This window comes from Mauremys mutica, chromosome 5 (genome assembly GCF_020497125.1).
Source record: "Mauremys mutica isolate MM-2020 ecotype Southern chromosome 5, ASM2049712v1, whole genome shotgun sequence".
Classification (NCBI taxonomy): Eukaryota; Metazoa; Chordata; order Testudines; family Geoemydidae; genus Mauremys; species Mauremys mutica.
The window spans coordinates 127,989,640-128,010,385 of record NC_059076.1 but is presented as its reverse complement, the minus strand read 5'-3'; the positions used below and the strand labels follow the sequence as shown (position 1 = coordinate 128,010,385).

The following is a 20,746-nucleotide window of genomic DNA, read 5'->3' as shown; positions in this document are numbered from 1 at the left end:
TTTAAAACAAACAAAAGGAAGTATTTATTCACACAATACACAATCAACCTGTGAACTCATGTTGTGAAGGCCAAAACTATAACGGAGTTCAAAAAAGAATTAGATACATTCTTGAAGGATAGGTGCATTAACAGCTATTAGCCAAGTTGGTCACAGATGCAACCCCGTGCTCTGGGTGTCCCTAGCCTCTCATTGCCAGAAGCTGGGAATGGGTGACAGGGGATGGATCTCCTGATGATTACCTGCTCTGTTCATTCCCTCTGGGGCACCTGGCATTGGCCACTGTCGGAAGACAGGATACTGGGCTAGGTGGACCATTGGTCTGACCCATATAGCTGTTCTTATGTTCTTTTCATACTGAGAAATCTATACTAATGCCTGATCTTACAAATATTTATGCCCATGAGTAGTCTCATTAAGCTCAATGGGACTAATTCATGTGTAAGTGTATGGAGGACCAGGACAGTATGTTTATTTATGGCTTCTCAATATATTTTTGCTGAAGATATTTTATTAGCTATATAACATGGAAATCGTGCTATGTGTTTATATTAACCAAAGCAAGGTCAAGACATATGCCTTGCACTGGCAACAAAAGAGGTGAGGTTTGTGCTGGTTCTTAAGAGTTAAACTGCATTAGTTAGACTCATAGAAGGTTCGGGTTGGAAGAGACCTCAGGAGGTCATCTAGTCCAACCCCCTGCTCAAAGCAGGACCAACCCCAACTAACAATTAAATCATCCCAGCCAGGGCTTTGTCAAGCCTTGTTATACAAGAAAGCTTTGTTTACATAAACTAATGAAGATCTCAAACTGTTTCAGAAATATTAGTGAAAGCTCACTAGGCCCTTCTGGGGCAGGTATGATTATATCCACTTCATACATGGGTAAAGTGAGAGGCAGAAAAGAACAGCTTACTCAAGACTGAACAACTAGTCAGTGGAATTGCTGTGAACAGAAACAGGAGCCCTGACCCTCAGTCCCCAAGCTAACCAGTAAAGACACACCCTACCTAAATCTTCATATAGAGGTGCTGAGTCTGCTCCTACAAGGCATTTGAAGATAATAGGAGTTTATGGTGCTAAGCACCTGGCAATAGCTGGTCTGTAGTGAGCAGGGCATGGAGGCAAGAAGGTGAGAGAAAGCAAGAGAGAGACTCCTGCTGACTTCAACAGAAGTCGGACTGGGCACCAGAGATTGAGTCCAAAATCCTTTGTAGTCAATGGCAGTTATTCCCAAAAATGGAATAGACCCCAAGTGAGTTGGTTTTGCCACTATGGACACATTTGCCACCTTGCAAGAGTTTTCCGGACAATAATTTCCTTGCAGTACTCAATATATGCTTCATAGTTAAGAAAATAACTTTTTTTCCTGAAATAACCCTAGCGAATGTTGTTTACTTTAAAAACCTTTTGTCCTGCTTAAATGTTGCCTCTTCTCAGCTACTTCCATGTACTGTATATAGGGTGACCAGATAGCAAGTGTGAAAAATCGGACACAGGGTGGGGGGGGTATTAGGAGCCTATATAAGAAAAAGCACGAAATATCGGGACTGTCTCTATAAAATCGAGACATCTGGTCACCCTAACTGTTTGCTCCCTTTCCATTTACCAGCTGTGACTCCTGACAAAATTTGTGTTCAGACGGCTGATGATTCCTGTTACACATTTCAATGGAGATGAATAAGTACTTTTTTTAAGCAACTACTAGGGTATTTTTCACTGTAGATATTTGTACATAAATAAAAATTAAATAAGCTGCTTCAACTAAAAGGAGGCAGCTGACCATTCACTTTGAGGGAATAATGACAACCTAGCTTTAATATTATGAACTTCACATCTTATGAAGCAAGAGAGACAGAACAGTATTGTCTTCAATAACAGGAACAATGTCACTAATTTGATAAATTATCATCTCAAACCCTATTTATCTACAGTGTGAATCCACATTTTTTTTTCTGCTGGCTTGCACCTTTATTGACTTCAGAGATCAATAAAAAAATAGCATAACTATTTTTCCTGTCAGTGCTGTGCGGAATCATCTGCTGAGTCACTGCTCTTAGATTTACTAAGATAAAACAGCTTCCTTTGCTGGCATATCATTCTTGGCATCCTGCTAGCACAAACTGGAGTATGGATCCCAACATTGTAAAAGAAAGAGGCAAAATGAGTTCCCTTGTTTAACTGGAGGGTAAAATTACGTTAAACCTATCATATTAAATGGCTTTATTTGGTTATACAAGAAAAAAGTGCCCTTTTCATGGAACAAAAATACAAATTGCATGGGACAATATTAAAATTCATAAATACATATTTTAATGCCCACCGTCTACCAAACACTGCTTTCTACAGAGTTAGAAATGTTTAATTACATGTCTGAAGAAAGAAACAAGGAACTTCCACTCACCTTTCAGCTTGTTGGAGCTTTCCTTGCTCATCGTACAGTTGTCCCTAGAAGGCTGTAGGGAGAAGGGTCACGTAACCTTTCACCTAAGTTCTAGTTTCTTTTTTCCCTTCTCCCACCTCTAAACAGTTTACTACGTATAGGCAGCCGAAATAAGGAGCAGCAGCAGGAGGAGAACAAGAACAAGGAGAAAGTGGACAAGCACAAGACTTACCATAGAGGAAAAAGGGTATCGCCTTCCCACGTACTGAGAAAACAGTACTGTATTATTATTAGAGGAGTGGGGGCAGAATAGTTTCTGTGATTTCTTCTACACACTTCACCCCTCCCCCCTGAGCTCAGTGGTCTGGTCTACACACACACACACACACACACACACACACAGAAAGCCCAAGACTAGCTGGCTTCAGCCAAAGCCCCAGCCCTATTTGCCTTCTATAGGCTCGTTCCTACCTCCCTGATTACATCATCTCCTCTCAGGTTTTTCTCAGCACAATAAGCAGCAACTCTCAAGCTCATGGAAAAAAGTCAGATTTTCAACTTTTTTCATGGGAAGCTCTTGGTTCCACTTTTTTTGTGAAATACACATCAATCAAAAATGAGAGCATGAAAAGAATGCAGCTGTAATCATATCTACAAAAACATTTTCTTCTAAAGTGAAAAAAATTCTCATGCGATCTCCACTAAGTAGGCTTCTGATAAAATACCTGGCATTTACAATAGATTCTTCTGAATATTGTTGCTACTACCAGAAGACCTACTTCCACAGCACATTTCATCAGCAGATGAAAGTGGTCTACAAACAGTAATTAACTCTCACATCACCTCTATAAGGTATGTATTATTTATACCAGTTCTGCAGAGGGGGAACTGAGTGACAGGTAGGTTAAGTGATTTTGCAAGTAATGCTAAGTCAGTAGTTGAATCCCAGTCACTAGCTCTAGCCAGATGGAGCTTAAAAAAATAAAATAAATCAGACTTTCAACTTTCATCCAGTTTTTACTGACTAAAAAGCAAAACCGACAGTCAATTCATTGGGAGGGGACAATTTTATTCATTAAAGATAGGCATGGATCAATACCCTGGATCCTAATTGTATAGCTTAAATGAGTCTAATTAAAGCCTCAGACCTGAACGCTTAGAAATGCTGCAATTTAGCATTTAGGTCTGAATCACAACACTCCCAAAGTCTGCGATGTTCAAGTTTGGACAGTTACAGAGATAGGTTTGAATTGTGAACTTGTAACCCAGCAAGGATGCCTGCCTGCATGTACAGATCATATTCTTGCCTGGAGTCCCATTTGCTTCAGTAGGATTCTGCACAAGTAGAAACTTTTGCAGGGCTGGGGTCTTAATTGTGAACCCAGAGTTAGGGTTTGGACCTAGTATTTTGCTTCAGGCCCACCTCTATGATGCAAGTTTACAAACCAACATGTCTGTGTTCATCACAATGCATATGTCTAACCTTGTTAATGTCAACTGGAGTTCAAGGTAGGCACCAAAGGGAGAACAGCCCCCTAAATGTCTTCAGATCTAACCTGCTCCTGAAGCATTTGTCACACTAGAAAAAAATCTATTGTAACTATGCCTAACGTGTAAAAAATAGAAGCCAAGGAAACTGGTGTTGGGTGGCTCACCCTTATTTACTATCAAACAATCCAGTACTACAACCACTTACTACTTCAGTGGGACTGACGCTGCAATAAGTACTATACTGGATAGTAAACGTTTGCAGGACCTAGTCAAAAGAGACAGGAAGAAAATCTTCAGGTAATTTGTTCCCAGTTTATTCAGGGTTAGGGTTAGGGTTAGGGTTAGGGTTAGGGTTAGGGTTAGGGTTAGGGTTAGGGTTAGGGTTAGGGTTAGTGAAGATCCTCTCCCCAAAATTCTCCAGCGGTTTTAGTTTTTTTTCCCCATGTAATTACAATTGATTCTTTGATAAAACTGATATGCCTGATTTGTCTACCAGGAAAAGCTTCTGAACTAGATCTTACAGACCAAACACAGCTACTAGATCATAGGTAATGTTTCATTTTATTTTTAGTATGCCGTAATACTGACAGAATTATACATTGTGACTGGATTACAGTCTGTAGCAATTTAAATAGACAGAAAGTCTCCTGTTTACTGTTTTTAAAAAAAGTCTGCTCTTAGTCTTGAAACGTGCCTTGAATAGGCAGACTGCCATCCTGTCACAAATCCATTATCAGTTAATTAACTAATGCTAATATCATCATAATGATTTTTGAACACTTTGATGAGAAAATTATACAGCTTATATATTATGTTAGCACAAATTATACAGCAAATGTTGATGCAAAGACTTAGATGCTATCACATTTCTGGAGGCAACTATAACATGTTCAAATAAAACAGTGTCTTTAATAATCATACCTAAATCCCCAGCAGATTTGATGTCAATGTTATCAAAACCACTGCCAATTCGGACAATTATTCGAAGTGCTTTGAATTTCTCCAGGTCTTCTCGTGTTAAAGTGATAGTGTGATACATCAGTGCACCCACTGCTTCATTTAGTACCTAGAATTTAAAAAAAAATAATAAAAAAAAAGAACAAACCTTGCTTTATGTAATCTGATTTTTTTTCCTTTTCACTGCATTTGGGTTTCATCATGTATTAAAATTTGGCAGGTCTGAAGGACTCTGTAATAATTACAAAAAATCAGTTTTATTTTTAAAAAAATTTCTACAAATATTTTCAAGCATCTTGGTAGCCATGTCTTTTTTCACTATAAAATTCTGCAAAAGGGATATGCTCATTAGGAGTCCTAGTAATTTTGATGGTACATCCAAGTACTTTCAGGATCGCAAACCAATACAAGCACACAATTTGAAGCCTCGCAGGACATAGGTTGGACACCACTGAATTATATCTGGGCCTGTTCAGGTTACTGTATGGCATTGAGGGAGATGGCGGGGGGGGGGCTGGGAAACAGTGTGAGACATTCTTTATGGAACAAGCGGCCTTTTGTTTAAACCAGTGAGCTCTGTGCATGTGAGTATTTATTTACCAGCCATGCGGTGATAGCATCAATGTAACAAACAGGTGTACAAGTGACTAATCTTTTTGTATTTTATTTTTAAAGTTCAGGACTCTCCTAGAGCTACGGGCAACTTGGCAGATGGTGATCTCCGGTAACTGTATATTATTTCACACTAACTTACTTTCTTGATGATGTTAGCACTCTTTGCACTTAGTATGCCATAAGATTAAAATAAACCATTAAAAATCATGATTAAGGAGGAAAATATTGAGCTCTCACAAAGCAAACTAGAGAACTCTGAATTTAGACAAAGAACTCCTGTGCTAATGTTAGTTATTAAAACGATTCCTGGTTGTTGAATTTCTCCTGAATAAAGCTCATCTGAAGTGCATTACAAACCGTACTGTTACTAATGCAAAAAGACTAGTTACTAAGGAAGGGACTTATGCTTTGAGAATACATGTAGAAAATACATTTAGTGAAGGAGCTCACCCATTACTGAAGTTACTTAAATTCATAGAAAGAAGGCTAAAAGGTTGCAAATTGCACTAAAAATGAAAAGACATGGTTTTTCTACTTTTATATATAAAATATGTAAAAGATGAAATTATAACACAAAATAAACACAGAAGCTTTAACAAAAAACCCCACAACTTTTAGAAAAATCAGCCATGCTGTATAGAACTGACTAACTTAACTAGAGCATGCATGCCAACATAGATCTGTAAAGTACCATTGGGACTAGGGTGATGGGTGCATTAGAAATAGATTAGTATAGCACAGCATATTATAGTATAAAGAATGTTCTGCATTTTTTCAGCACTTCCTGTAAAGGGGTTTCTGTACGCTGTAATGTTCAGCTAAAGAAAATGAAGCTTATTCTAGGTACTGTAACATGCAGCACTAATAGTCAAAGGCAAACTGATGTAATTTTATTACAAAAACATCAGCTAGTGTCAATTTCAGTAAGATAGATAGCTATAAAATAGAAAGCTGGAATTTCACATAAGCTCAAATGTGGCAGCCAGAGTATTTTCTCTCTTGCTCTCTAACATGGGCTTTTTTTAATTCCCTAAACTAAATATGTGTAAAAATAGCATGGTTCTAGAAATGAAAGTGGATATAAAAAATGAAATGGCCCAAATGGTACCAATTAAGTATATGTCCATCTGCAGTCATTCTTGCTTCCATCGGATATTTTATCCTGCCACTGTGATTTTTCAAATAGAAAGGGTTTGTTATATAAGGTCAGGTATAGGACCTTTATCATCTGCCCTCTATTATAGGTCAGTATTTATTTATTTATTTCCCTTTCGTGGCTGACACACCAATTTACCTCCATTAGAAGCTGTAGCAAACTGCCTGCTTCAAAGTCATTGTGACATTCCTCTTTGGACTGGCTCATACGGTTTGCAATCAGAACTGGGCAGCCAGGTCTTTCAGCTCCTCCTCCTCTTCCCCACGACTGCCCCAGTATCAAAATGTATTAAGTCCTCACAGGCCCTAACAGAAACTGTGCCACAGATGTGGTGGACATTTATGTTTTAAGAAGAGCTTTTCAAATACTGACTTGAGTGCTGTCACAAAGTGTGGGGGAGTCAGGGCCCTGCACCCCCAATTCCTGCGATTCACGGTGACTCTCAGCCAGCCAGTAAAATGGAAGGTTTATTAGACGACAGGAACACAGTCCCAAACAGAGCTTGTAGGTACAACCAGGACCACTCAATCAAGTCCCCAGAGGGGTAGGGAGCTTATCCCTCAGCTTTGGGGTTCCCTCCGTTTCCCCAGCCAGCTCAAAACTAAAACCCCTCCAGCAGTCTCCTCCAACCACTGCCCCCGGCTCCTCCCCCAGCCTTTGTTCAGTTCAGGTTACATGCTCAGGTATCCTCACCCTGGTATCCCATCACCAATGCAGACAGTCTCAATAAAACTCCCACACAACATTCCCAGGTCAATTCGTCTCACTCCCTACTCCGTCACACTGACTACTTAGGGCTACAATTCCTCTTCGTTTTCCTAATTATTTGTAATTCTACTGTAGCACTGAACTATCACAGCCATTCTGGGTAACATCAGCTGTTCACCACCATAAGAGCTTTCCTTTGTAAGTTATACAAAAATCTAACAGCCTTAGCATAACGTGCTAAAGGCCTCAAATAACCAGGTTGGGAGCAACATTCAGGATGTAATGTAAACCTCAACCCTTATTTTTCTTTTTCTGGTGCTCATATATTGCTGGATTCTGCTCAGAGGCCTGATTCAAACCCTACCGTAGTCAGCAGAAAGATTCCCATTGGCCTCAATGGGCTTTGGGTCAGACCCAGTGCAAAGAGTGAGAATACAATTGGATAGGGCTCATCAGACAACCCAGAACTTCATTTGAGCCATATTACAGGGATAAGACAAATACCTTTTATTGGTTGCAATTTTGCAATGTTTTTTTCAAAATGATTATTTTATACTTTTTGGGATATAAACTAATATTAACAATACTGTTAAAGCATCACTAGAGAGTAATGCATTTCACTTGGTCCTACAGCCAGTAACCATGCTAAAGCAGCATTCCAAGACTGATGTGATATTGACAGTATAGCTTTCAGTGGACACCAGGGGTTTCACAAAGAAAGAAGGGGAAAAAAGAGGAAGATTTACATTTTTAATGTGCAGAGTGTTCCAGATCTTGCCCTGGTTATCTGTGGCATCAGCATATTTATTCTACAGTTATTTGATTTGGGTATTTGTTATTTGTAGATTCCATTTAATTCAAAATTTATGATCAGCAATCTGTAACATACAGCAAGACTACAACAAAACATGTAAGGCAACTGTAATGGCCAGCAGAGTGACCTCACCGCACATGAAGTGGCGGAAGCCGTTTTCTGGTTTGCTGGAAAAGGTGTGCGCCCCTTTAAGGGCTAGAGTGTCAGCGAGTGACTTTTTGCTACAGCTGCAGACCAGCTCAGTGTGGGGATGCTGCAGCTGCATGGATCTACTTAGTCCCCACCCCCCCAAGGTGATCGGAAAAAGCGGGGTGTGGGGGGACTATATAGGTCCACGCAGCTGCAAGAAAAGCCCTCTTGTACCTGGACCAGGCAGAGCAGCACCTACCCTCCCATGCTTGGAAGCGGTGAAATACCAGGTTTGGTTAGGATCCACAGAGGGAAATGCACTAGTCCTTCCTTTTTCAGGGGGGGAGGGGGCTGGGAAAAAATTTCCCCCTCACCATTAGTTTGGGCAAGTGGAAGTGGGGGGGGGAAGGAGGGGGTTCGCCTTCCACACAGCAGGTTTGGGGGGGGGGACTTAGTTGGGTGAATATGAAACAGGAATAGGCTATGATGTCACAACTCACTATGTAAACATGGACAGATGTCCAGTGCAGGTACTCCACAGGGACGGGATACCGAGATGAGATCGAATGAATTGGTAAAGGATTTAAAGGAGGTATTCTTTAAAGGAGCAGAAACGGGGTGGTGGTGTTCAGGACTCCTATGACTAGTATGAAACAGGAATAGGCTATGATGTCACAACTCACTATGTAAACATGGACAGATGTCCAGTGCAGGTACTCCATAGGGACGGGATACCGAGATGAGATCGAATGAATTGGTAAAGGATTTAAAGGAGGTATTCTTTAAAGGAGCAGAAACGGGGTGGTGGTGTTCAGGGCTCCTATGACTAGTATGGCAGGGAGCCAACCCCACCCTTTATATTCCTCCTTAGTCGGGGGAGGGCAGTGGGGAAGAGGGATGGAGCTGCAGCTTGGCTGGGGACCATGATGGCAAAGGGGGATGGCTGACGGAAGCCCCCGGGGTGTTTATTGAAATGATGATGGAATCACCTGCACTGTACCCTTTTATCTGCCGGGTACTCCCAGATACTTAAGAATAAAGTTGCGGCCTAATTAAACCACATCCAGCGTCTCCTGCCCTTCTTCCAGTATATCTGGACAATGGCGCAATAGCGCTGAATAAACTTAACATGACAAAAACTATCAAGCAGCACTACCCATGCAAGCAGGACCTGATAGATTACCAAAAAGCCTTTTAGTTTGTGTTGCCTTTTTATGGTTTCAGTTTCCCAATAAAAAGCTAACATCTGCATGGTGATTTCAAATATAGATCTCTGCAGTGTGTTTCACTGCCAATAATCCACTTGCCCAATGGTATAACTTTATGCTGTAAGGACCTAAACTAATGCTCACTGACTTCTGTTGATTAGTTGATTAGCACGACCTTAGGCCCTAAAAATTGTTACATTTAATTCAGACTATATGCACATATATACACCCCTGCACAACACACGTTATGTTATACAGAACATTAAAAGAAGCCTGCCTTTATGCTCTCATGTTTACAATATAGTAAAGACTTAAAATTTCTATTTTTATGGTAGCTTTTTAAAAAACAAAATAAAACAAAAAACCCACCAAAACAATTTGCCTAAATTAAACAGGGCTGGCCTTACCATGAGGCGAACTGAGGCAGCCGCCTCAGGTGCCAGACTGTGTATGTGTGTGGGGGGGGGCACCACTAGGACCCAGAGTGTAGAAAATTGTGTCTGCTGCTAGTGCATATGTATTCTCTCTGCTCTAGATGCACAGAGATGGTGGAGTGCTGTGCTGGAGGAAGGAGGGCACAAGAGACATAACAGGCAGGCAGGAGAAAAGGTGAGAGGGAATAACAGAAAGCAGCAGGAGCTGCAGGGAGAGAGAGGAGGAGGAGCCTCTTATGTACCTCTCTAGCACCCCCAGGAGCCTGGACTGATTAACACCAGCTTCTCAGGGAGCTTCCTGTTTCCTGCTGCTTCCCTGAACCCACTTGAGGAGAACAGGCAGTCAACTGAAGTCGTAGGAGTCAGTTAGGCCTTTAAGACGCTGATATCTTCCCTCACTCAGGCCCTGCTACCACCCTGCTTATTTGTCCCCTTCAATTGAGTGTGGAGAGCCACTACAGCTGGCACAGAACAGCAGTCATGAGTGAAAGAAGAAAATGCCCCTCTGGGGCAGCATTTAGAAAAAGAAAGAAAAGCTTCCTTTGCTTTCTATCTCGGCAGGACAGAGCTCTCCTGAGATACATATACACAAATGTTCACAGTGAGCCTTCCAGCCCCAGTGAGGATGTGAATGGTGAGGAGATGCCTGATCTTCCAGTTAGTCAGAGTGCAAGTGACCTGGCAGCTACTGCAGCATCCATATCTCCATCTCAAATGGATGTAATCATGCGCGTTCCTGAAGAAAAGTGTAGATCAAAGAAGAGTGTGGTGGAGGTGCAAGAAATAGCTGCTGCTGCTGAGTTTAGTTCCTTAAGTACTGCATGGGCCATAGCAAGTGAAAAACTTCATGTTCCCCAAAGACAATGAAAATAGAAGTTTCCATCCAACACATTACTGGTGTGAAATCCTCAGTGGTGACAAAGTGGAGAGGCAAGGGCTTATGTACTCAAAAACCCAGAATGCTGCATACTATTTTTGTTGCAAACTCTTCCAGTCTAATGTTCCAGCCACATTGGGTTCTACAGGAACAAAGGACTGGAAAAATCTGGCAAGCCATGAGATGGCAGCAAATCACCAGAGAGCATTCCATAGGTGGAAAGAGCTTGAGGTGAGACTAAGGTTAAAGGCCACCATAGATGATCAGCATCAAGAGAAGATTGCATCAGAGTCTCTTTACTAGCAAAATGTTCTGAAAAGGCTCACTGCCATTGTGAGAATGCTTGCTACCCAAAACCTAGCACTGTGTGGCACTTCAGATCGGCTGTATGTGCCAAACAATGGAAACTTCCTTAAAATTGTGGAGCTCATGGCGGAGTTTGATGCTGTACTCCAGGAGCATCTAAGAAGAGTCACCACCCAAGAAATGTACACACCCCACTACTTTGGAAAAACAATTCAAAATGAGATCATACAGTTACTGGCAACAAAAGGCAAACAGAAGACTGTGGCAGATCTGAAATCAGCAAGATATTACTCTGTTGTTCTGGACTGCACATATGTTAACATCAGCCATATGGAACAAATGACTTTAATGGTGCCTTTTGTAACAACAACAGAACCTAGTGAAAATGTCCCTGCAATGGTGACTGTCAAAGAGCATTTCTAGAATTTAATGACATTTGTCATACCAGCTCCTGTAGTACTGCTGTGTTCCTTGAGCTGACATGAGAGGTCAGGGCTACGATAATGGTGCCAATGTGAGAGGAAAAAACAGAGAAGTGCAGACGTGTATCTGAGAGTTAAACCCTCGAGCTTTATTTGTCCCATGCAGTTCTCATTCATTGAACTTGGTGGGCAGTGATGCACCATCAGCTTCTAGTGAGGCTACTGAATTTTTAAATGTAATTTGATTACGAGGCACAGGATAATCCCATAAGAGACTTCAAACAACAATTCAAAGTTGAATTATTTAACCAGGTGCTAGACTATGCAGTTCAGTCAGTTGAAGACCATTTCATGCAGCTCAAGGAACACAGCAGTATATTTGGGATGTTGTATGATATTCCATAACTCCTCACTATACCTGAAGAAGATCTACACCAGCAATGCAGGACACTAGAGACAGTGTTGACACACGATGACCTGCGTAATATTGATGCAAGTGATTTAGGTGATGAACTGAAAGCCCTTTCAAGGTAGATTTTAGCAGAATCAACTCCAAAGGCTGTTCTGGAATATATGTGCACAAATAAGATGACCACTCTCTTTCCAAATGCTTTTGTTGCTCTGTGCATACTTCTAACACTTCCTGTAACAGTTGCCAGTGGAGAACGCAGCTTCTCCAAGCTGAAGTTAACAAAAACACATCTACGCTCCACAATGACACAGGAGAAGCTGGTCGGCCTTGCAACCATCTCAATAGAGCGTGAGCTGGCCCAGACTGTGGACCTTCAGCAGGACGCAGTTCAAATCTTTGCAACCAAGAAGGCACAGAAAGCACCACTTTGATTATTCAAACAGATAGAAATGCCAGTGTTTACTATGCGGACAAGAAAAGTTCCATTTGCTGTTCAGGCGTTTGAAAGTTAAGTGTTACTTAAAATTTTTGAACAAGGTATTTAAAGTTGTTAGTTCTCCTTTATTGGTGTAGGTAGCAGTGCAGTACCATGAGAGGAGTAGAACAGGAAGGCGACAGAATTGAGACCTTTCAAAGTTCTGGCGCAAGTAAGGGGGCATCAGTTAAGCTCCCCGCCTCAGGTGCCAAAATGTTGTGGGCTGGCGCTGAAATTAAACCAGTGCTTCAATCCCAGAAATAACTGACAGTCCATGCAACTGCTTTATCACTGTAGTCAATCTTAGATCACAGTATCTTAGTACACTTTTCCCTTAGTGTTTAAAATTTAAAAAGCCCTCAGTTTTTAAGGAAAGTTCTTTTCAGGCTACATAGTTTCTATGCATGGATTCACTTGTGTTTTCTATTAATAAATCTAGAATCACTGAACATTTAAACTCAGTCTATTAGAAATGCAAGCTGGATTGAAACCATCTTCACTGGAAGATTCATTATGCCATGAATGTCACTGACAATAACATATCAACACAATAAGCATGGTCTTAAAAAATAAAATAAAAAATAAACAGATGCAGGAAAAAAATCACCATAATAATCACAAACATTTTTGAAGCACAAGTGATCCATCGCTAGTATGGTATTGAAAGGAGCAGTGAGATGCTTGTTGATAACCAACTACATTACAGACTCTAAACTGTGTGCAAGATTGATAAATTGCTTCTTGGGCATGGCAACACTTTAAGAGTTTTGACTTTTTACTCTGGCAGCCTGCCCTGGTGCACAGTGTTTCACAAGATCTGCAATGTTAGCACATGCAAATGTGACTGCGGCTGGAATTTAGGGGTCACTTGCTGTTGAGATGCACCACGTAACACCTAATCTGACTAGACTTACTAAACTGTTAAAAAAACTTTCATTAAAGGCCTGATCCAAAGCCCAATGAAGTTAATTTAATGGCTCCCATGAACTTCAGTGGGCTCTGGATCAGATCCAAGGTGAAAATCCACCCAGCAATATAGATAGCGGTTATGGAAGATCCCCAATACAGCAAAATCAGAGGTTCCACTTTGGTACAGATATGGAGACTGACTCCAACCAAGCCCTCCCTGTGGGTTGGAGGGTTGTTTCCACCCCCCTAAAGTATTTTCTCACCCTTAAGGTGCCAAAGGGCTCATTTCCCCTTGAAGGACTAACATAAAACTTTTAAACATGTCAGGTTTGACAATAAATCCACTCTTCCTTCTCATTTTTAAAAATGATTATGCTTTGTTTGCTAATTTCTAAAGTATTTATGGTTTGAAGAAGGGCCAGCTACCACTCAGCTCATATTCTTCTAATTGTTAATCCTGCAGTAAAATTATACTACAGTATCTGTGATATCAAAGTAAACAACAATGATGTTATAAATGCAAGATTATGGCTTCAATGTAGAATCAAAGCGAAGAAGCTGGCGATGGAGTAAAATGCTTTTATTCATAAACAAATATAAGATAAAGAGCAAATCAAAGAAAAATCATGTATCAGGTCCTCAAGGAATCCATCTCAAAGCACTTGGAGGAGAGGGAGGTGATCAGGAACAGTCAACATGGATTCATCAAGGGCAAGTCATTCCTGACCAACCGGATTGCCTTCTATGATGAGATAACTGGCTCTGTGGATATGGGGAAAGTGGTGCATGTGATATATCTTGACTTTAGCAAAGCTTTTGATACGGTCTCCCACAGTATTCTTGCCAGCAAGTTAAAGAAGTATGAATTGGATGAATGGACTATAAGGTGGATAGAAAGCTGGCTAGATTGTCGGGCTCAACGGGTAGTGATCAACGGCTCAACGTCTAGTTGGCAGCCTGCATCAGCCGGAGTGCCCCAGGGGTCAGTCCTGGGGCTGGTTTTGTTCAACATCTTTATTAATGATCTGGATGATGGGGTGGTTTGCACCCTCTGCAAGTTCACGGATGGCACTAAGGGGGGAGAGGAGGCGTAAGATACCATGGAGGGTAGGGATAGGGTCCAGAGTGACATACACAAATTGGAGGATTGGGCCAAAAGAAATCTGATGAGGTTCAACAAGGACAAGTGCAGAGTCCTGCACTTAGGACGGAAGAATCCCATGCACTGCCACAGGCGGAGGACCGACTGGCTAAGCAGCAGATCTGCAGAAAAGGACCTGGAGATTACAGTGGATGAGAAGCTGCACATGAGTCAGCTGCGTGCCCTTGTTGCCAAGAAGGCTAACCGCATATTGGACTGCATTAGTAGGAGCCTTGCCAGCAGATCAAAGGAAGTGATTATTCCCCTCTAGTCGGCACTGGTGAGGCCACATCTGGAGTATTGCAGAAGGGATATGGACAAATTGGAGCGAGTCCAGCGGAGGGCAACGAAAATGATCAGGGTGGTGAGGGACATGACTTATGAGGAGAGGCTGAGGGAACTGGGCTTATTTAGTCTGCAGAAGAGAAGAGTGAGGAGGGATTTGATAGCAGCCTTTGCCTATCTGAAGGTGGGTGCAAATGAGGATGGAGCTCGGCTGTTCTCAGTGGTGGCAGATGACAGAACAAGGAGCAATAGTCTCAAGTTGCAGTGGGGGAGGTCTAGGTTGGATATTATGAAAAACTATTTCACTAGGAGGGTGGTGAAGCCCTGGAATGGTGGAGGAATGGTGGAGCACTAGGGAGGTGGTGGAATCTCCACCCTTAGAGGTTTCTAAAACCCGGCTTGACAAAGCCCTGGCTGGGATGATTTAGTTGGGGTTGGTCCTACTTTGAGCAGGGGGTTGGATGAGATGACCTCCTGAGGTCTCCGCGTACCCTAATCTTCTATGATACAACAGAATAGTACTAGCAACTTCTAGGTTTTTATTGTATATTATTTAAATGTTTGCTCCACTATGAAAGCTCTCCTTTGGGATAATTTTAGCTCAACTCAAAAGAAATCTTTTTTTTTTTAATTTCTACATTGAAAACAATCATTACATATTTCTGAATCCTATAAAAATGGAATTCAACTGAATGTTAACCTTTTAAACCTCTTGAGCTTTTAAATTAAACCAAAAATATGGAAATGTAACATTTGGTAAGTGACTTTATTTTGTGTTTTTGACCGCAGCAGTGAGATGCAACAGTTGCTTTCTAATTGAATTCAGCAAGATTTTGATGCTTGAATTGTATGCTATGTGATATAATAAAAGTCTCCTTTCCAAGGGAGCATGGAACTCTTAATAACTTTACTGTGAATTATATGCTTACATTATAAGGAAAACCAGAGGTGATTTGGTTATTTGATTTTCAGCATAGCAGTCCAGTGAGTCAAAAAATCCAATATTTATTAGCCTATATAGGTAGCAAGACATATGATAATGCATAGTTAAAAGAAAGTGAGGAAGTCTATGCAGTTAGAACTGAACTGAACCCTGAACCCCAGTCCAGAATATAAACTTTGTTTTGACGATATAATAAATCAGTCCTTACTGCTGCCCTCCCACCTTCCCTTCTGTGGCCTGAACATTTGTAGGCATGACTTAGGGTACGTCCAGACTACCCGCCGAATCGGCGGGTAGCGATCGATTTTGCGGGGATCACAGACGCGATATATCGATCCCCGAACGCGCTCCCGTTGACTCCGGAACTCCACCGGAGCGAGTGGCGGTAGCGGAGTCGATGGGGGAGCTGCGGACGTCGATCCCGAGTGGTGAGGACGGGAGGTAAGTCGGGATAAGATACTTCGACTTCAGCTACCGTATTCCCGTAGCTGAAGTTGCGTATCTTACCTCGACACTGCCCCCCAGCGTGGACCAGGCCTTAATTTCCGCCTCTTTATGCTTGGCCTAGATTGTTTTTCTAGTTTCATATCTCACATGCTCTGAGGGCTTCCCTTTGGCACTACAAAAAACACTCTGAGCTGTAGACTGTAACACAGTGATTGGGAAGCTCAAGAACAGTAAGAAAGTTGAACTCAGGGAGCTCTAGGCATCACAAAAGCACTAGGGATCGGCATGACTCTGTAATTCTTTCCACGGGTACACAAGACAAATAGTGAAAGCGGATGGTAAGAGAGGACTCAGAGGTAAGAGGACTCATGTATGCCAGAAAAGGGGTATTACTGGCAAACAGAACTGAATGGGGATCTTGGAACTGGGATAGAAAGGACAGGTTGCAGGTCTACAGAACAGGTTATAATAATAATAATAATATATGGAGATATACCTATTTCAGAGCTGGAAGGGATCCTGAAAGGTCATCAAGTCCAGCCCCCTGCCTTCACTAGCAGGACCAAATACTGATTTTGCCCCAGATCCCTAAGTGGCTCCCTTAAGGATTGAACTCACAACCCTGGGTTTAACAGGCCAGTGCTCAAATCACTGAGCTATCCTTCCCCACGGACGGAGGGGGTACTGTAAGTGTGAAGGAAGAAGATATTGCATGAGCCTGGAGTATAAGAATGTGAGCAATGTAACCTTCTGTGTATGGAAGAAGAGAGGGGAGAAAAGGGAAGAATGCTGAATGACCCAGGTAGGAGAGAGGGAAACTCAGAGATTCAGGTAATGTTTTGAGAGAATCTTTGGATGCTTGGATATTTGGATAACCAAACCCAAAGTATTTTAAGTTAACCCACCACAAATTATATTCAGTGAAATCTCCTACTCCAGGGACGGAGAAAACCTGGCAGTTTAATGGAGAGTGTGGTCAAATACAGGTGGAGCAGTGTTAGATTTTGTACCTTTGGGAACACTTTGGGATGATTTCATGAGAGCAGAGACCACCTAAAAGGCATATTTCGCTGCATAAAGAAATTAGACAATTAGTTACTGTGAACAAGAGCAATAAAAGTTCTGTTACAGATATTTTTTAATGAGCAATAGCTTAAAATCATTTTTACATCTGAGTGTAACTGAACGGAGTCTCCGTAATTGGATGCAAGGACTCTAGGTCCCAATTATCACACATTCCATATTACTTGGTTTGAATAAAACACTGCCTTTGGCAAAAACATGCTGCTTAACTCCACGCAGTCATTGTTTAGACAAGACTTTGTTCTCTGTACTGGTGAGAAAACTCAACATTTACAGTAACATGCAACTCAGAAATCAATGTTTAAACATGCTGACTGACTGTCTTCCCAGCAATAGTGATCCATGATGGTTAGTGAACATGGGGTAAAAAACTGAAACAGAAAATTCCAGTGTGCTGTTCTGCCATATATATTAACAATCTCTGAACAAACGTAATGCGTTTTCTAACCTCACATTGCAGTTGGTGCTTTAAAAAAGCCTTGGGACACAGTCAGTAAATGTGGCATATCTTTCAGGAGGTGTGAAGCCCCCACTACTTCACTATCCTACCTGTCCTCTCAGGCCCACCTATAGCAATTCCAGGCCCCAGGAACAGGGCCGTCCCGAGGAGGTGCAGGGCCCGGGGCGGAAGTGACACATCCGTCACTTCTGGGACCGATCGCGCAGCCTGCGGGGCCCAGAGAGGTCACCCCAATTTGCTGTACCCTGGGACGGCTCTGCCCAGGGCAGAACAGTCAATGGGCCCCCTAGAAAGGCCTGACATTTGGGCGGTGCTGCGCCTGCGCTGGCTGGTGCCCAGTGAGCTGCTGCCGGCTGCGCTGCTGATGTCCAGTGAGCTGCCAGCTGCGCTGCTGGGCGCGCTCTTCTGGCATGGCCAGGGCTTCCATATGGCCGCCTGGCTGCCTTTGCTGCTGCCGGTACCGCCCCACACGCGCCTAGGAGTCTTGCAGCCCGCCCGGGCGATTTAAAAAGGCCCAGGACTCCCGGCTGCTGCCACGATAGCAGCTGCCGGGAGTCCTGAGCCCTTTTAAATCGCCTGGGTCCCTCAGCAATTGTCCCCTTTGTCCCCGTCCCATTCCCCCCCTCCCCCATTGGCAGCCCTGTGTCCTCCAAAGTAGCAACCATGGGGTGTTGTGGTCCAGTGTTTTGAACATGAGAGTTTTGAATTATCACGATCACAGAGTTCTAATACCAGCTCATACACTTGTGGTCTTGAACAAGGCACTTAACAAAACTAAAGTACAAAAAGTTATCTGTAAAATGGGAATGATAATACCCACAACCTCATACCGGTGTTGTGAGGTTTACTTAGATTATGTAAAGTGACCTGTCCAAGAGAAGAACTATAGAAGAACTATTTTCATTACAGTTGAAAATTACTAGATTTGAAACTGAGAGGTTTTTCCTATATTAGTGTATGGGGAACAACAGGAGAATGGGTAAAGACTGGTAATGTTTGCCCATTGTCTATTATTAATATCCTGCTTTCCCAACATACAGACTGTCCTCCAATCCTTTTGCTTCTGCCTATCTGCTCTAAAATCTCCCCCCAACACTGTTACACCTCTGATCTTCACCCTGCTTTCATAGCAGACCCTTATATCTTTCAAAAAAATGAGTAATATATGAAACAGAAATTCTGTTTTTATTGAGGAAAAATGCTTTTTTGAGATCAGTAAATTACTCCCTTTTCCCTGGGTTTCTATCATCTCTCCCTCTTCCTTCCTTTCCTCCATACTCTAAAATGGTCTGATGTAAATACTTGTTTAGCATCAGGGTATAGTAGATGTGAAAAAATACATCTTTTGAACAACAGAATAATTTAGTGGCACAGAGTGACAGTTGTTAGTATGGCCAGAAATCTGAATTTAAAGCGTGAAACAATTATTGAACTGTTCAGCAAATCCCTTGTAATTTTCTTTATTTTAAGACTTTTTTTTTAAAATGGAAATACTGAGAAATATTGTGTTACATTTAAGATATAAACTTCATATGCAACATTAACTTCATCCTAATATTGTGCTGTGTATGAATTTAGTTTTTAAACATTGTGAGATAAATATTTTTTGTTTGTAAAGCATCATGCACAAATATGGTGCTATGTAAATAATAATAATAATAATAATATGGATACTTTTAGAGCATGACCCTGAGAGATGCTGAGCTCCCTCCTGTCCCACTGAAGACAATGGAAATAAAGGATGCTCAACACCATGCAGTACTGGGCTCTTAATAAGTGATACAATTAATTTCAGTGTTCCTATGGAGCTTCAAATTGGGATTTGTTACATGAATTCTTTCTGTGATCCTGAGTATTAGAAAACCCAATATGTGAACCGTGACCTTTCCATCAGAGGTCACCAAAGGTCAACAGTCTTCATTAGATTTCAGTCACTGAAGAATTTTCAAGCTAGAATTTGAAACAAGTGCCCCTTTCAGCTACAATTTTGAATTTCTGAATGCTCATTCCGTCTGGACCACAGATTTGAAGAAATACATTTGATAGACTGATGACCTTTCAGAGAACTAACAATTTATACAAATTATATTAATATCTTCTGTGAGGTGTTTTTGTTGGGTAGGAGACTTCCAATTTGGAGAAATTAAGGGCATTATAGGTCAATGATTCTATTGATTGGATTTTAGTTAAGAAATCACTTGAAGGTATGAGGGCTGCAGGTGCCAACATAAACAACCACGTCCACCTGAAGGTTGTTATCTAGAACAACTGCTGTTATCTAGAAACAAAAAGAAGCAATCTAAAGAATATTTATGTTATTTGCCCATCACATCTCCTCCTAGCTCCTTATCAGTTGGATCCAGCTATTACTCATATTAACCTCCTATGAAGATGGCTTGAGGTAGGACACAAAAATGAGGAGCTTAGAACAACTTTTTAAGGACAATTTAAAATAAATTTAAAGCAATATGCATTGCAGTCTGTTTTAAATATGGATGTACCTAAAAATAGAAAAACCCCAAACTTGGTCAGGTTAAAATATATACATTTTTAAATTAAAGAATAAGAAATGGCCTTATATATGTTACAATTAATCTCTTAGATCCTTAAAAATTAAATAAAAATTAAAAATATAACTACATTTTAAATATTTATGATGTTGTTTTATTCTTCTGCATTTCTCTCAAATCATCCAAAGAAGACAGAATGGTAAATCTCACATTTGTTTCTAGTAGTTTCCAGTCAATTACACTTTTAGGTTCTCATGTATTTGAACAGTGTTGAAATGTCTGAATTGAAAACACGACCTGGAAATATTTATTTGTTTCAATGGGAATTAAAAAGAATCATGACATCTTTTTTTTTTGGCCGTACATTTTGCCGTACACATTTGTAAAAATGTGATTATTGTTGCAAACCAAAGCTGCTTATAAAACCTAATTTTTGGGACATAATTAAGTTGATATTGTCCCTTAAATTACCAAGAGGAGACATTTCTTCCAAAACATCATCGATTCTGCATAAGGGGGGGGGAGGGAGAGAGGGAGAGAACACTAAGGGCCTAATCCAATGACCACTCAAGTAAATAGAA

The 20,746-nt window shown here is 41.3% G+C and overlaps 1 protein-coding gene across 12 annotated transcripts in view; it reads right to left on the bottom strand.

Moving 5' to 3' along the window:
* The window catches only part of CTBP1 (C-terminal binding protein 1), a 281,889-nt gene that overhangs the window by 25,222 nt on the left and 235,921 nt on the right, over positions 1-20,746 (bottom strand). For all 12 annotated transcript variants that reach the window (XM_045017778.1, XM_045017784.1, XM_045017783.1 and 9 more), the window contains one exon: positions 4,796-4,940. In XM_045017778.1, the coding sequence (XP_044873713.1) occupies positions 4,796-4,940 (145 nt within the window). The remainder of the gene's footprint in view (positions 1-4,795; positions 4,941-20,746) is intronic.